The sequence below is a fragment of the Ornithodoros turicata genome, chromosome 2, assembly GCF_037126465.1.
Source record: "Ornithodoros turicata isolate Travis chromosome 2, ASM3712646v1, whole genome shotgun sequence".
In the NCBI taxonomy this organism is placed as follows: domain Eukaryota; kingdom Metazoa; phylum Arthropoda; class Arachnida; order Ixodida; family Argasidae; genus Ornithodoros; species Ornithodoros turicata.
The window spans coordinates 18,461,396-18,477,069 of NC_088202.1; the positions used below are offsets into that span (position 1 = coordinate 18,461,396).

The 15,674-nt window shown below is 53.1% G+C and overlaps 3 protein-coding genes across 3 annotated transcripts; 1 reads left to right on the forward strand and 2 right to left on the reverse strand.

Moving 5' to 3' along the window:
* Positions 1-393: 393 nt before the first annotated feature.
* On the reverse strand, positions 394-1,647 carry LOC135384362 (uncharacterized). Its single transcript, XM_064613567.1, has one exon. It carries the CDS (start codon positions 1,645-1,647, stop codon positions 394-396), a length of 1,254 nt encoding a protein of 417 aa, XP_064469637.1.
* A 165-nt stretch (positions 1,648-1,812) lies between these two features.
* On the reverse strand, positions 1,813-2,868 carry LOC135384363 (uncharacterized). The gene has a single exon (XM_064613568.1). It carries the CDS (start codon positions 2,866-2,868, stop codon positions 1,813-1,815), a length of 1,056 nt encoding a protein of 351 aa, XP_064469638.1.
* A 10,335-nt stretch (positions 2,869-13,203) lies between these two features.
* Positions 13,204-15,120, forward strand: LOC135384364 (uncharacterized). The gene has a single exon (XM_064613569.1). It carries the CDS (start codon positions 13,204-13,206, stop codon positions 15,118-15,120), a length of 1,917 nt encoding a protein of 638 aa, XP_064469639.1.
* Positions 15,121-15,674: the final 554 nt, after the last annotated feature.

Genomic DNA, 15,674 nt, shown 5'->3' on the forward strand with positions numbered 1-15,674 from the left:
TCCGAGAGGTATTCTTGCTGCCACCTATTCCATACTGCATTGAGGTAGTGCAGCTGTCTTTTCCATGTCTCCCTTATCTTCGTGGACGATGAGTTATGGGTTGTGTTCCGCGATGTGGTGGGTTCCGTCGATGGTGGTGCGAGTAGACGTCTTCTCATTATCATGGTTGCTGGAGTGAGTGGTGTCGGCTCGGAGTTTTCGTTGTAAACAAAGGTTATAGCTCTTGAGTTCATCATCGCCTCCACCTCAGCCAGCAGAGTTTGCATTTCGACGAAGTCTACGACGTTCCTGGACAGGGTTTTCCTCAATGCTGATTTTACGGATCTTATTAGTCTTTCATAAAAGCCACCCCACCATGGTGCGCGCCCCGGTATGAATTTCCAGCGGATTCCGTTACGTGAAGAATAGTCCTGCACCAGTGGGTCCGTTAAGATCCTCTGTATGTCCCGAATTTCTCTTGACCTTTTTGAACGTCAAGGCATTGTCCGAGTAGATGGTTTGGCAGATTCCCCCACGAGCTGTAAATCTTCGGAAGGCAGGCAAGAACTTGATCGCCGACATGAACTCGCACAGCTCTAGGTGCACAGCCCTTGTGACGGCACAAGTGAAGAGGACAATGTAGCCCTTGTGGTAGTTCCTCCTTCGCTTCAATATTAATTGTCCCGCAAAATCGATGCCGGTGACCTCGAAGGGATGACTCATCGTCACTCTGTCAGGTGGAAGTTGGTCATCAGGTTGTGTCAGATGCCTTGCGTTTCTTCTGCATGTCACGCAACCTCGTAGTATTCGCTTGACTTGTTGGCGTGCTGGGAGTATCCAGAACCTTTCGCGTAGCTGCACTAAAGTGTCACGCACTCCGCAGTGGAAAACTTGTCGATGAGACTGTAAAATTAAAAGGCGCGCATAATGCCAGTGAGTTGGCAGTATGATTGGATGACATTCCGAAAATATTTGCCGACTACCACCCATTCGTCCTCCAAGTCTGAGGATGCCGTCGTCGTCAATAAATGGCCTTAGATCTTTCAACTTCGATGTTCGCTTAAGTGCATTGTTGCTTCCGAGTGCGCTGTTTCCGTCCGCGAATGCAGATTCTTGTTCTTGCCTTACCCAGTAGCGTTCGGCCTGTTGAATCTCACTAGCGCTTAAGGGACCGTCGATCCGACCTATTGCTCTGGTGTTCTTGGTGAATCGAATTATCCACGCTGTTACACGATGAAGGTTATTGACATTGCTGAACCGTCCCAGATCCATCACTGGATCCGAGCACGATGGTGCGATGGTCTGGAGCACAACCTGCTGTTTATGAACGTGAGTGCGTGTCATCTCATTGACTTCAGGAGATGGCCATTTGTCATCAGATTCCGCCAGCCATGATGGTCCTTTCCACCACAGCTTCGACTGTAGCAATTTCTTGGGACTTGTTCCTCGCGTCAACAAGTCGGCTGGATTTGCTGCTGTTCCCACGTATCTCCATCGAGCTTTCTCTACCTTCTGTTGAATTTCTGTGACCCTGTTGTGCACAAACTGCGGCCAGCGGTTTGCGTCCCCTCGTATCCATTGCAAAGCAATCATTGAATCTGTCCAAAAGAAATCGGAGGTGGTGAGCTTGAAATTGTCCCGCAAGTAGCTGGCGAGACGAGCTGACATCAGCGCACCAAGTAGTTCCGTACGAGCTAGAGTAACCTTTTTCAGTGGTGCTATTCTTGATCTTGCTGCGATCAGTTGTGTTTTGTATCCGTCCGCGCAGCCGCCGAGACGTAGATAAACAACGGTACCGTACGCGCCGGGGCTAGCATCCGAGAAAAAGTGTAGCTATGTCTGGATCTCTGTGCTCATGTCCGGTAAGTAACAACGTGGTATTTCAATGTCTTTGAGATCCTGAAGCTCGTTGTGCCAAGCGGCCCATTTACGAGCGAGATCATCTGGTAGCGGAGCATCACACTCCAGCCCGTGCTTCCAGATTTCCTGTAGGAGCATCTTTCCGGTGACGGTGTACGGAAGGATGAAGCCCAATGGGTCATCTATTTGTGCCACAGAGCGCAGCACCTGTCGTTTCGTGGTCATGCCGTTGTACTCTCCTGATGTGCGGTGGAAGTCAAGTGGGAGAGACAGCGTGTCCTGCTCCTGGTTCCAAGGAATGCCAAGTACTTTCGTTGTGTTTCCAATTAAAACAGCATCCGGTTCGGACTTAAACTTCTCGCGCATCGCATAACTGTTCGAACCCCATTTTTGGAGCTTCATGGAAGCCTTTTCAAACAGCTGTAAGGTTTCGGTGTACATCTCCGCTGCCTCCTCCTCGTTCGCCGCAACAAAAATGACGTCGTCCATGTAAATGGAATTTTCAAGTATCCTTGCTAGTCTCGGATGCACGCTGGCGTGCCGCTGAATGTGGTGCTGTAACGTGGCTGCCAGGAGGAACGTGCTAGGGGCCGTGCCGAAAGTCATCCTAGTCATGCGCCACGTTTCAACGTTAGGTAGTAGCTGGCCGTCTACCGGCGTGGTGCTGTACCACAGCAAACTAAGCGCGTCTCTGTCATCCTCGTGTGTGGCGATCTGTAGGAATGGTTTCTGTACATCCGATACCAAGCCTACTGGATAAAGGCGGAAGCTCATAAGTAGTGGCATGATATCCGGATTTAGGTTGGGGCCCGCGTTCAGATTATCATAGAGCGAGCTGGTGCCAGCTTTATGAGAGGATGCGTCGAAGACGATCCTCATCTCTATAGTTATTCGATCCTCCCTGATGACTGCGTGATGCGGCATGTAGTATATGTGTGCTGTATTTTGGGCCTGATCCATTTCCTGGGTAACCTTTTCTGCTACTCCAGAGACAAGATATTCACGTATGGCTGCGTCGTATCTCGCCATTAACCCTTGTGACTTGGTTAGACGCCTCGTGACTTGTGAAAGACGTTTCTCCGCAATGTGCTTGTTGTCTTGCGTTGACACAACTGGTTTTCACGGCAAGGCAACTGAATGCCTGTCGTTCTTCAACTGAATGGATGTGTTGAAGTTATCGAGGACAAAGTGATGCTGTGCTGCGTCTGTCTGATCGCATCGTATACCGATGCTGTCCAAGTTCGAAATTCGCTCCATTATGTCGTTCATCGCTTCGCGATGTTGGCTTGCGTGCAACACAGTCACCGTGTGACAGCTTGCTGTGCGCACCACGTTCGGTAGAGAGCATGGTCCTTGCAGCGTCAAGCCAAGTGTCGTTTCGACGGCTTGTACACCTTGATACACCGGAAGAGTGCACCCGGTAACAAATTCCCAGTAGTGGTCCGCACCAATCAGAATCTCTATTTGTTGACGTAGGGCACCGTCGCGACAGTCGGCTATTGCCAGCTTGTACTGCTGCATATGCTCTTTGATGACATCAGGTGAAACGTCTAAGACTTGAGAGCATATCTGTTCCACCACCAGGGGTGTTATCTTTTGATGTTCACCTCTTCCATGCGTAGTCCTTAAGCTGAGCTCACTTGAGTCCAGTATTTCTGGAAGATTGTGTTGAACTCCGAATTCCTCAATGGAGATGTGCACTGTGCGAACGATCTGACATCCGAGTGCTTGCGACAAGTGACGAGTGATGAACGTGGGTTGACTGCCGCCGTCGAAGATTAGGCGCGTGAAGACTTCCTCCTTAATTGCGTGTGCCCAGGCTGTGGCGGTTTGAAGTAGAATGAGTTGGGGGGAGCGATTGACTGTGGTCTTCAGAGTGACTGCCGCGGACGTTCCGGGAGCAGGGGCAGGTGGCCGAGGCTTATATTCTGGGTCGCACATCGTCGTTGCGTGGTGACCGGCACATTTGTGGCATTTCGGGCGGGTTCTACAATGTCTTGCAGCGTGATTCGGCTTGCAACGTCTGAAGCATCGGCGTTGCTCTGCTAATACGTGTTTCTTTTCGGCAAGAGGGGGGGGGGGGGGTATATATAAGTTTAATAAACAGGAGGTGGCGTCCACGCAAGGAGAGGTCAGCCAGACCTATGTCGGCTTGCTACGCCCTGGTGGAGCAAAAGAAAAAAGAAAAAAAAACCCGGCCGGTTTCTTTGCAGTGGGGGCGAGTGCCCAGGGCCGCGGTTCTCAGTTTACAATGTAACACTCAGTTGGGTGTCCTGTAGGTATTGCAGGAGAGCCCTTGTAACGGCTCCCTGCTGTTGGCGTGCGACGGGGCCGGGAAGCACGGCCAGTGAGAGCGAGCCGTGTCCCAGGCGCTGGAGGCGATTGGCGAGGACAGCGCGGGCTGCAGAGTACTCCGAGCAGGTTAGTAGGAGGTGCTCAACGTCTGCTACTGCGCCACAGGTAGCGCAGCTAGCTGAGCGACGCTTTCCGACCCTGCACAAGTATTGCGGTGTATATGCGACGTTGAGTCGGAGCCGATGCAGCAGCGTTTCTTCTGCGCGGACGAGCTGCTGGTATGGAGCGAATTGCATTGTCGGGTCAATGGACTGGATATACGCATTGGAGCGTACAGCGTCTTCGACAGAGCGACGCATTTCGGAGGCACACCACTCGCGGATCTTTATAAGACAGGCGGACGGTGTGAGCGGCATACTAGCTGGCGGGCCGACGTCTTGGTGGGCACGCCTCGCGGCGGCGTCCGCTCGGGAGTTCCCACTGAGGCCTATGTGGCTGGGAACCCACTGTAGCCGCACACCGTGGCCAGAGGCGCAAAGAGAGTCGCATGCGGCGATGATAGCTGTTTGGAGGTCGCTGATGATTTTGGTGGCGTGAGAACTCAGGATCTCCAGGGCTGGCTTGCTGTCGGTGAGGATCGCCCACTCTGCAGGTGGGGAGGACGAGATGTGCTGAAAGGCTATATTGATTGCGAATAGCTCTGCTTCCGCGGAGGACGTCTCGTTGGGGAGCTTGGACGCTTTCTCAAAATCTTCGTGGGGCACATAAAAGGCTGCAGCTGCTCCACCAGGTATCACAGACCCATCAGTATAGACGGTCTGCCTTCAGTGGTGCAGCGAGGCTAGGTGTTCCAGGGCAAGTTGATGTGCTACAGGCGCTGGCGTGTCGCTTTTTTTCCCGAGGCCATGGATAAATGTGCATATGGGGGTTGGTGGAGAGCCCATGTTGGGGTAGCATACGATACGTGAGATGTGGGGGGTGGGACAACACCCTTCAGACGGCGCACTGCGCTACCAAAGGCAGACGCGGGGCTGTCGTGGTCAATGGTTCTGAGGTAGTGGAAAGGGTGCCGAGTCATTAGCCGCGTGTAAATGCGGAGGGTCTCTTTATCTCGCAGGGTGGTAACAAGTGGTTCCCTGGCCTCTGCAAGTACCGAATAAGTTTCCGTTGTCTTGGGTAAGCCCAGGCATGCGCGAAGGCTGCGAGACTGAATGTTCAGGAGTTCCCGCTCGTGAGTCGTGCGCAGGCCGTGCAGCACTGGGATGCTGTACCGCAGGAAGCCGAGCACGAGGGAGCTGTGAATTTGGCGAAGATCGCGACAGGTGGGGCCCCAAGACGCTCCGGAGATGCGGCGTAGGACGTTCACTGATCTGCTCGTCTTGACGGAGAGGTTCTTTATGTGCTTAGACCACGAGAGCTGTCTGTCAATAATCACGCCAAGGTACTTGCAGTGCGTCACAAATTGAAGCGGGGTTCCGGCAATATGGAGAGGGTAGCTGGTGAAGGGCCGCCGAGTAAACGCCATGGCGGCTGTCTTGCTAGGGGATACACGGAGTCCTGGGTCGGCAAGGTAAGACGCGGTGGTGTTGAGAGCGCCTTGTAAGCGTTGTTGAATGGCGTCCTGTCGGACTCCGGATGTCCATATGCAGATGTCGTCGGCATAGCTTGTGATGCGGATATGCTCAGAGAGGCACGCCGGGAGTGATGCCATAATCAGATTGAACAGCAGCGGACTCAGTACACTACCTTGTGGCACTCCACGGGAGACGGGAAAAGCTGGCGTATCTCCTGATGCAGTACGGACGAACAGCGTCCGGCCGGACAGAAAGTCACGGACCCCAGAAACCATTCGAGCTCCCACTCCCGACTCTTGCAGGGTAGCAACAACGGCACTGTGGAGAACGCTATCATACGCCTTCATGACATCCAAAAAGACGGCAACAGTAAAACGTGCTTCCGACTGTTCTTCTTGGACACTGGATACCAGGTCGATCACGTTGTCGATGGACGATCTCCCTTGTCTGAACCCTGCCATGGCCTCGGGGAAGTACCTCACAGTTTCAAAGTACCAGGTTAGCCGCGAGTGTACCATGCGCTCCATTGTCTTCGCCACGCAGCTGGTGAGTGCAATCGGCCGAAAGGAATCGATGTCATGGGGCGATTTTCCAGGTTTTAAAATGGGGACCACCATTGCCGACTTCCATTCTGCGGGAACAACACCGGCGCGCCACTACTCATTAATGAGCCGCAAGAGCAGCTGGCGTCCGCGGAGGGGTAGGTTGCGAAGGGTCTTGTATGTCACTAGGTCTGCCCCAGGAGAGGTGTGCACTGGTGACTGTCTTAAGGCCGACTCTAGCTCCATGGAAGAGAATGGGTGGCTTAAGGAAGGCTCCATTGGCGGATCAGGAAGAACTGGGATATCGCAGGCTGACGTGAGGTCGACAGTGGGTGATGAGGTCAGCCTACTGCAATAGTCTTCCGCAAGCTCCATCTCCGAACGACCTGTGGCTAAGGATAGCGACCGGAACGGATCACCCTGAGTAACCGGCTCGGTTAGACCCTTCATCACCGCCCATATTCGGGAGAGAGGTGTGCGTGGCGACAGCGACGATGCAAAGCTTCTCCAGTGGTTCCTGGCTAGTTTGCGAAGGTGCCTATCGACGGCTTTCTGCGCCCGTTGAGCTTCACGTTTGTCATCAGGGAGGCGGGTTCGACGAGCGCGCCTTTCCGCTCTCCGGCGTGTCGCACGCAGGCGCGCGTACTCCGCATCAACGGCCGCGAACTTCGTCGGGAGGCGAACGACGCTTGTGCAAGCGCGCGTGGCGCCGACCACAGCACGGCAGAAGTCTTGATGGTTGGCGCGCTGGAGCACGGAGTCCGTGAGGGCGGATTCAACAGCAGCCCTATAACGGTGCCAGTTCGTCGACCTGGCGGTACGCCTGAGTTGGGTCCCAGGAGCTCCACGGATGTTGATCAACAGCGGCAAGTGATCACTCCCCAGCGTGTCAGCATCGACTTGCCATGTGAACTGCCGGGCAATCGAGGCGGATGAGGCAATCGAGAGGCTTTGTGCTTGTACAATCTGCTATCGCATGGCTTGTCATGTTGCAAAAGAGGCAGCGTTCATTTCCCTTGCCTGCCTTGACCATGTTTTGCAATGTGACCACTGGACGACCATTCGCCGGTTTAAATTTGCGAAAGTGCAGCGTCTTTGTGGGGTCATGTTCGGGAGGAGATTGAAAGGTACGCTGGGTGAGTTCTTCGCGGTGCCTTACTTCGTTTCCTAGGAAGGTCAGTAATGACTTCAACGCGTTGTTGTGAAATGATGTGTCTGTAGAGGCTGATGTCGAAGCGGTTGATGACGTTTTCTCGGTAAGTACACGGTTAAATTGCAATGCCATGTCCATCGGAAGAGATCTCAGCAAGATCGGGTACAGCATAGAGCAGTATGACTCTGTAGGAGTGCCAAGGCAGTTCAGTCCTCGAATGTGAGCCTGGACTGTGTCATATAGCCTCCGTAAGTCGTAGAGATGTCGGCTCGAACGTACGGGTGCGATATCCGCCAGGCTTCTGAGGTTTTTCTTGGATTAGTAGATTATCGTTGCCGAAACGATTGCGGAGAATCTTGACGGCAGATTCGTAAGTGCTAGGAGTCAACTGTAGGCCTTCCACGGCGTTCGCAGCTTCCCCATGTAGTGCAGCCATTAGGTACTGCATCTTTCTACTCTCAGCGAGAGAGGCATTGGTGTGGATAGGCACATTGAATTGGCTCCAAAATTGCTGCCAATGACATCGTTTGCCGTCGAACTTCATCATTTCTAGTTTGGGAAGGCGAACAGCGGCTTGTGTTTGTGGTGTTTGAACGGTGTGTACACGCGCAGGGGAGGCATCTCCCTGTGGATGTGCGATGGCAGGGATACCAGAGGTGGTCACTGCACGTCTACGGGCGTCGACGTGTGCCTTTGCCATGAAGAGGGCCATTTCCACTCTGTTTTGATAATCCAGCTGCTTCGTGAACTCCTGGTCAAACTCATATTCAGTAAGAAGAGGTTCAATTTGACTATCGACTTCTTTGAGAGAGACGTTGAGGCTTTGTAGCCTGTCGATGCGTGCTGCCAATTCGGTAATGTCCTGAGGTTCTTCACCCGCCGTGCGTCGGTCAAGGTCGTTCTGGATCGTCGTCACCTGGTTCCGCAGAATCTTGCGCCTTTTGATCAGCTATGTGCGGTCCATCGCTCAAGCTCCCTGTAGTCTTCCCGATCAGTACTTGCAGTCAGCGGTCAGCAGTTAGCGGTCACAGGACCACTTTGGAATACAGTACAGGCAGAGCAAGTAGGTGACGATGTTTATTGGATGGTGCGAGCAAGTAGGTGACGATGTTTATTGGATGGTGCTTAGGAGAAGAAAGAATAAGCGTGAGCAATCGCGTGGGCGTGCAGGCGCTGAGTCGTCGTTTTCAACATAGTATTCAACACAGGCTGTGTATTTATGCCTTCTTTTCCTGCAATACATTTCAGTTGTGAGTGGCGCTTGTGTGTGTGTGTGTGTGTACCTTCAGTCCTTGTCTTTCGCGTCCCAAAATATCGCAGTATGCTACCCCACCAACTTTCCGCGCTTGTTCACAATAAGGATCCAAGTCCTATGGTCTCCAATAAGGTCAAAAGAGCTGTAAGGGCAGAGGGTTGGTGGGATGTATTTGGCCAAGAACCAACCAATTTTGAGTGAGAAATGAGGAGAGAGTACCGCTGATCAAGAGGCCCGGAAAGTGCGGTTTGGATCCCTGTCACGGCTGTGCTCTAGAAGATCTACAGCACATTATTCTTCATTTATGCGCCACATTCGCAACACAGTACATAAGAACTGTCATGACTCGAAGTTCTCGTGCAATCTTACTCTTTCCCATGCTGACTTTCTGATACTCTGACAGTGGATAACATACTCCTCGGAAGCATTTGCCGTAAGAAGGAGGGTCGAATCTCTGAAAAATAATAATACTGGCAATATTATATGACGCAACATGATTGTATGATTGGGCGTTAACCGTGCCCCAAGTACGAGCACTCTTTCAAACCTGCACAACCGTGCTGTGTAGCTTTGTACTGTGCAGTAATCGAGGAAATTCACGACACACGAAAGGTCCACCGTGTAGGGCTACACGTGTTCTTGGACGCAGGTAAGTGCCTTAAATTTAATGCGGAATATTCGTGGCCTTTTCCAGGGTAAGAAACTGTGTCGGTTGCTCAACGTCTGGACGGCGACACCCGCGAGAGTGTGGCATGTGGAACACTTGTATTGGTACACTCCCTTAGCTTGACTTCACTTGGCTTGGTGGACCGCCATAGCACGACCACGCACAAAGAGCCCTTTCTATTGAATGGCTAGGAAACATTTGATATTTTCCGCGGCGGTTGGACTAATCGTGGTGTGCCTAGTATATCTTTTTGCTAACACGGAGTAATATCCACACTCTAGACCTGAGTGCCTTCAGGTTGTAATTTGCTGCCACCCGCACGAGCGCGACCAGGTTCACGCCAACAATGAGAAGCATAGCGTCTGTTACTGTTTCTAACTGCAACCAGCAAATATTCAAACTTCTCAATCTTCCTTCTGGTTCCCTAGCAATCGATTCAAGAAATGATTCGTATTGCCGTTCCGGTGGAAAAAAGAAACCTTATATCGAAGACTGGAACGTTTAGCGATACGGAAAATATGGAATACGCTCAGAAGCTTTTTGATGAATCTGTTTGGCGCCGCGAATAAACTGTGGTTATCAGCAGCGTACATACGTGGGGAGCGATGCCGAAATTCTTCTGGAAAGTCTGCCCGAAGGCCCAGCAAAAACCCGGGGAAAATCTCACACACCACAGATGGTGCCAAGGTTCAAATCCGCATCACGTCCCAGTCTCTTTGTGGAAGGCCATCCTTGACCACAACGCCACGCGAGCTGGTAAATTCTAACCACTGAACTCCAGGGCTGAAATGAACAAGCTTCGTCCTATGCGGTGCTTTGTTGGAGTGGTGATGTTGGTTATTGTTGGGTACGTGTTTCCTGTCGCTGGGTCTGGGTTTCTTGACGACTGCTAATGTTTCCATCGTTCGTGTTCTTAGGCACTTTTAAGCTTGTGTTTAGTTTGTGCTTGTGTCTGTGTTAGAGCAGTGACTTTCCAATGGCTGCTTTACCAAGAGTAACACTGACGATCATGAGATTTTGATACAATTGGTGTGGCTTAACAAATGTAAGCTTCCACAAAACTGAACCCGAACTAAAAAAAAAATCATTGATAGCTGTTGCGAAAGGAGAAGGATGAACTGAGTAGGGCTCGTGATCACGGGAATAAAATCACTTGTTGTTTTTCGTTGGGCAAGAAGGCGAGCAGTCGTGGTCCCTGTTACTTCGTTCCGCTAATTCGGAACATTTGGTGCCGAAACCCGGGACGACTGCACTCGACAATGCCCTGCGAGGGTCAACTAGATCGCCTCAAGAGGACTCGAGCTGGGATCCGGGGGATGGTTACCCGCACCATCGCGCATCTAGAAGAATGCTGCGCGCGCCCCGATATTCCAAAGGCCAGCGTTGAGGTAGACATGGACTACCTGGTTGCACGGAAGGCCGCGTTGTGCAACCTCGATCAGCAGATTCTCGAACTCATCGACGACGATGCTGGGTTCGATGAGGAGAACAACGCTGTGTTGGAGCAGGAAAAGCGGATCGAAGCAGCCATCAGTCAAGCGAAGCTGGCCCTCCGCGAACAGTTGCACACGACTGGGGATCCGCCGTCTCAAGCAGGCCGCACCGTATCGCTGCCGAAGCTGCAGATCCCGAAATTCGGAGGGAAACTGCAAGATTGGCAAAGATTTTGGGAACACTACGACGCTACGATTCATGGAAATGCTTCCCTAGCTCCAGTAGAGAAGTTTAAATATGTGCTATCTTTTCTTACGGACGACGCCAAACGAGCGATTCACGGCATCGGTCTCAGCGGGGACAACTACGCTACCGCAATACTGACTATCAACCAACGATTAGGGCGCACAGATCTACTCTCAGCAGAACATCTAGACAAGCTACTGGCCCTCCATTCGGTGAACAGCTGTAGTGACGTAGCCCAGCTGCATCATCTGTACGACGAGGCGTCACGGCATACAAAGGCTTTGGAATCGCTTGTCATACCCCGATCGAGTTACGATGTCGTTCTATACAGGGTGCTTACGCGCTGCATTCCTACCGACCTCTTCGTCCAGTTTCAGCACAGCAGGAAAGCGGACGCTGCATTTGGGGGGAACAGTGGCGGCGGGACTCCTTCCGCTGACGGCACAAGGACTTTCTCGGCAGCGGAACAGGTGACCGCTCTTCTTACCTTTCTGCGGGTGCAAGTCGAAAGTAGGGAAGAAGCGGCCTTTTAACCGTCCCCGCCACGTTCAGAAGGACAATACCGCCACGTTCAGAAGGACAATACGGAAGGCACCCTGCAAGCACGCTTACCGTCCGCGGCAGCCCTGCTGCTGCTGTCAACGTCCAGGGGCAACGTCCAGGGGCAACGTCCAGGGGCTCCAGTTTCCCAGAGGAATTGCGCGTTTTGTCGTGCAAGCGACCACTTCACCGAAGATTGTCCTGTTCCCACAACACCAGAAGAGAAAAAGCGGCTGCTGAGCTCCACGCGGCGCTGTTATCGATGTGCAAAACGCTACCATCATGCACGCCACTGTCGAACCTCAGCCAGTTTAGTTTGCAGGAAGTGCAGTGGTCACCATCTCACAATACTCTGTGATATACAGCCCGTGGCAGCGTCCCTAGCCGCCGAACCCCATCCGGCAACGGCCGCAGCGCCGTCTCCAGTGCAAGCAACACCAGCTTCTATGGACAGTACCGTCATACTGCTTCAAAGTGCTGCGGTGGATGTCTCTGGCCCCGGAGGCAAGGCAAGAGTCCAGATCCTGCTTGATAACGGAAGCCAACGGACCTTTATCAGAAAGGACCTCGCTATGAGCCTACAATGTGCGACAATCGATGTTGAGGACTTGGCCATCTACGCGTTTGGATCAACGCAATCTGCCCGCCACAGATGCAGTAAGTTCACTGTAAACATTACAGGCCGTGACGCCACCTTCGAGTTAGAAGCTCTCACGATTCCCGAGATATGCAAGTCCCTGAGCCCTTCGCTGGATCCGCATCTAACACGCATGCTACTTGAGCGTGACTTGCAACCTGCGTCAACATCAGGCGTTTCCCGAAGTGTTGACATCCTGGTCGGAGCAGACAACTACTGGCGTCTTGTAACGGGACGAATTCTGAGGATGACGGAGGATCTCACTGCCGTTGAAACGGTGTTTGGTTGGGTTATACAGGGCTCAACGACCGTGCATACCCGGCTCCCCCAATCGACATGTGCCCTACTTCTCACTTGCGGAGATCCAGAGTCTGACTGTAGTGCCGAAGACTTGTGGAAACTTGACACGCTCGGAATCACAAGTCCCGAGCCCACAGCCAGCCACGTGTGCAGCACGGACCTCCAGGTCTTCGAGGTGGGCATAGCAAAGTCGGAAGAGCGGTATGAGGTTCCCTTGATGATTCAGGAGCCTGGGCTTCCACCGGATGCCAACAACAAAGCCACGGCAGTGCATAGGCTCCGAGCCCAGCTCAGATGATTTAGCAGCGCATCAGAGGTTCTGCGGCAATACGACAAAACAATAAGAGAATATTTCGTAGAAGGCCATGTGGAACAAGTTACCGGCCCTGATCCCGACCGTAATCTCTACTATCTGCCTCACGATGCCGTAGTACGTAGCGAGGCCGCCACAGCCAAGATCCGAATTGTTTTTGATGCGTCATCCCACATCGCTGGCCAACCGTCGTTGAACAACGTGTTGTCGAAGAGGCCGAACATGAACAGTGACCTCTTGCATCTCCAACTCACCTTTCGGTACCACCCGGTAGCCCTCACTGCCGATATCCGGAAGGCGTATCTCCAAATATTAATTCGGCCGGAAGATCGCGACGCCCTTCGTTTCCTTTGGGTTTCCGACCTTCCATCTGCCTCCAACCCGTACCCGCCGTTGCAGTAGTGGAGAATGACACGAGTGCCCTTTGGGGCTGCCTCCAGCCCGTTCCTCCTCGCGGCCACCTTGCAGCACCATTTCAGATCTGTCAGCCATCGTTACCCAGCCACTGCTGCACGACTTTCCACCAGCTTTTACGTGGATGACTTGGTAGTCGGGTGCAGGGATGTCGCAGAAGCCCAGACGTTCTACAAGGAGACCAGAGCCATCTTGCAAGAGGCGGGGATGGACATTCGGAAATGGGCGTCAAACTCCCCTGTCCTTCAAGAGAAATATCTGAATGATGGAATCGCACACGACAACGTCTCTGAACTGGGGTCTGTTCTTCGTATACTCGGTGTGCCGTGCGACAGAGAATTCGACGAGATCTGGGTCCCCGCGCGGTCCGTCCAGGCCTTCGCTAAAGACGCCCCTTCCACTAAACGGGGGGTACTGCAGGTTTTTTCTCGACTGTATGACCCTTGGGGTTTCCTCTTTCCATTCGCCATTACAGCGCGCCTACTGTTCCAGACTTTATGGAAGGAAAAATGGCCTTGGGACTCCCCTCTAGAGCCACCACTGCTGGACGCGTGGCACGCATGGGTGAACGATCTGGCAACTCTCTCGGAGGTACGGCAGTCAAGATGGGTACTCGGATCCCAGCACAGCTTGCTCGATCTTCAAGTATTTGCAGACGCAAGCCCACGGGCGTACGGTGTCGTAGTGTACGTTCGCAGTCGAACAAGCGACGGCCGCATCAAGGTTTCCTTGCTCATCGCCAAGGGTCGCGTTGCTCCACTGAAGCCTCTAACATTACCGCGACTAGAGCTTCTCGGGTGCCTACTCGCTGCGCGCATTTTCTGTCGCATCATCAGTTCCCTGCCCATCGCAGCACTCCAGGCCACCTTCTGGACGGACTCTACAATAGCTTTGCACTGGGTCAAGAATGACACTGACAAGTGGCCGCCGTTTGTAGCAGCCCACACAACCGAGATACGACGGCTGACAAACCCGCAACAATGGTCCCATTGCGAAGGCAAACACAATCCCGCGGATCTGCTAACCAGAGGCGTATCCGCGAAGGCTCTGCTCGACAGCCAGCTGTGGTGGTCAGGTCCGCGGTTGCTATCGCAAGAGTTCGACTCAGCGGCTGCTCCCGTGGTTGATGCAGAGGTCTTTCCGACGGAAGAAGTTTGCTGTGTGGCAGTCGCGACAAGATTGGACCTCCCGCTGCGGTTGGCCGATTACAGTTCACTGAAGCATATTCTAAGGCGTACGGCTCACGTGCTCAGGTACATCCACAATCTGCGCTACCCGCAGTCAAGGACGACAGGTCCACCTTCTGCAGATGAATTGACGTCAGCCGAACTCGTCTGGGTACGCAACACGCAATCACAAGCGTTTCCTGAGGAGGTGGCAGCACTTCAAAGATCCGCGCCAGTATCGCGCACCTCTACCCTACTGACCTTGCAGCCCTTCCTCGATGAGACTGCCGTGCTTCGCGTAGGAGGCCGGCTCCAGCAAATGGACGACTCCATCGATATTCGTCACCCGATTCTCCTCCCGTCGAAGCACCGATACAGTGTTCTGATAATCCTGGACACGCACGAACGTTTCCATCATGCGGGAGTTCAAGACACCCTCAGCGAATTACGTCAAATGTACTGGATCCTCAAGGGTCGTCAAACAGTTCGCCGCACGCTGCACACTTGTCTTCCATGCAAGTACAGACGGCTGTCACCCGAAACCGCACCAGTGGCCCCGCTGCCTAGAGAAAGAATCACGCAGACTCATCCGTTTGATGTTGTGGGAATTGATTTCGCCAGCCTTTCTACGTCTCGCATGCCGCACTTCGCGAACAAAAGGCCTACATTGTTGTCTTCACATGTGGTGTCACACGCGCCGTTCACCTTGAACTTGTACATCAGATGTCCACCGAGCGGTTTTTAACAGCATTCCGCAGATTCATCGCACGACGTGGTCTACCCTCTGTCATTATGTCCTACAACGCTAGGACCTGCCACCAGCTGTCCCGTCTTCTCGCAGTCCTCTCGTCACCTGGTGTGCAGAACTTCGCCGCCAATCATCGAATTCGTTGGAAGTTCATCGTCGAAAGGGCACCCTGGTGGGGCGGGTGGTGGGAGCGGATAATACGCTCGGTCAAAGAAGCTCTTAAGCGGTGCCTAGGAAGACGTCGACTGGACTTCGAAGGTCTGGTTACTGCGCTGTGTTACATAGAAAGTATCATTAATTGCCGACCACTGACGTACATTTCTTCGGACGTATACGACCTGGACCCTCTCACGCCGTCGCACTTTCTCGTTGGGAAAAGATCAACAGCACTTCCAAGCTACACCGCAGCTACCACGCCGCAGAACGCTGCGGAACTGCGCCGGTATTTCAGGACTCAAGGACAGATACGCATGCAGTTCTGGTCAAGGTGGCGTAAGGAGTACCTCCTACAGCTCCGGTCCGCTCACCTTGGCACCAGACACAAGGCTCAA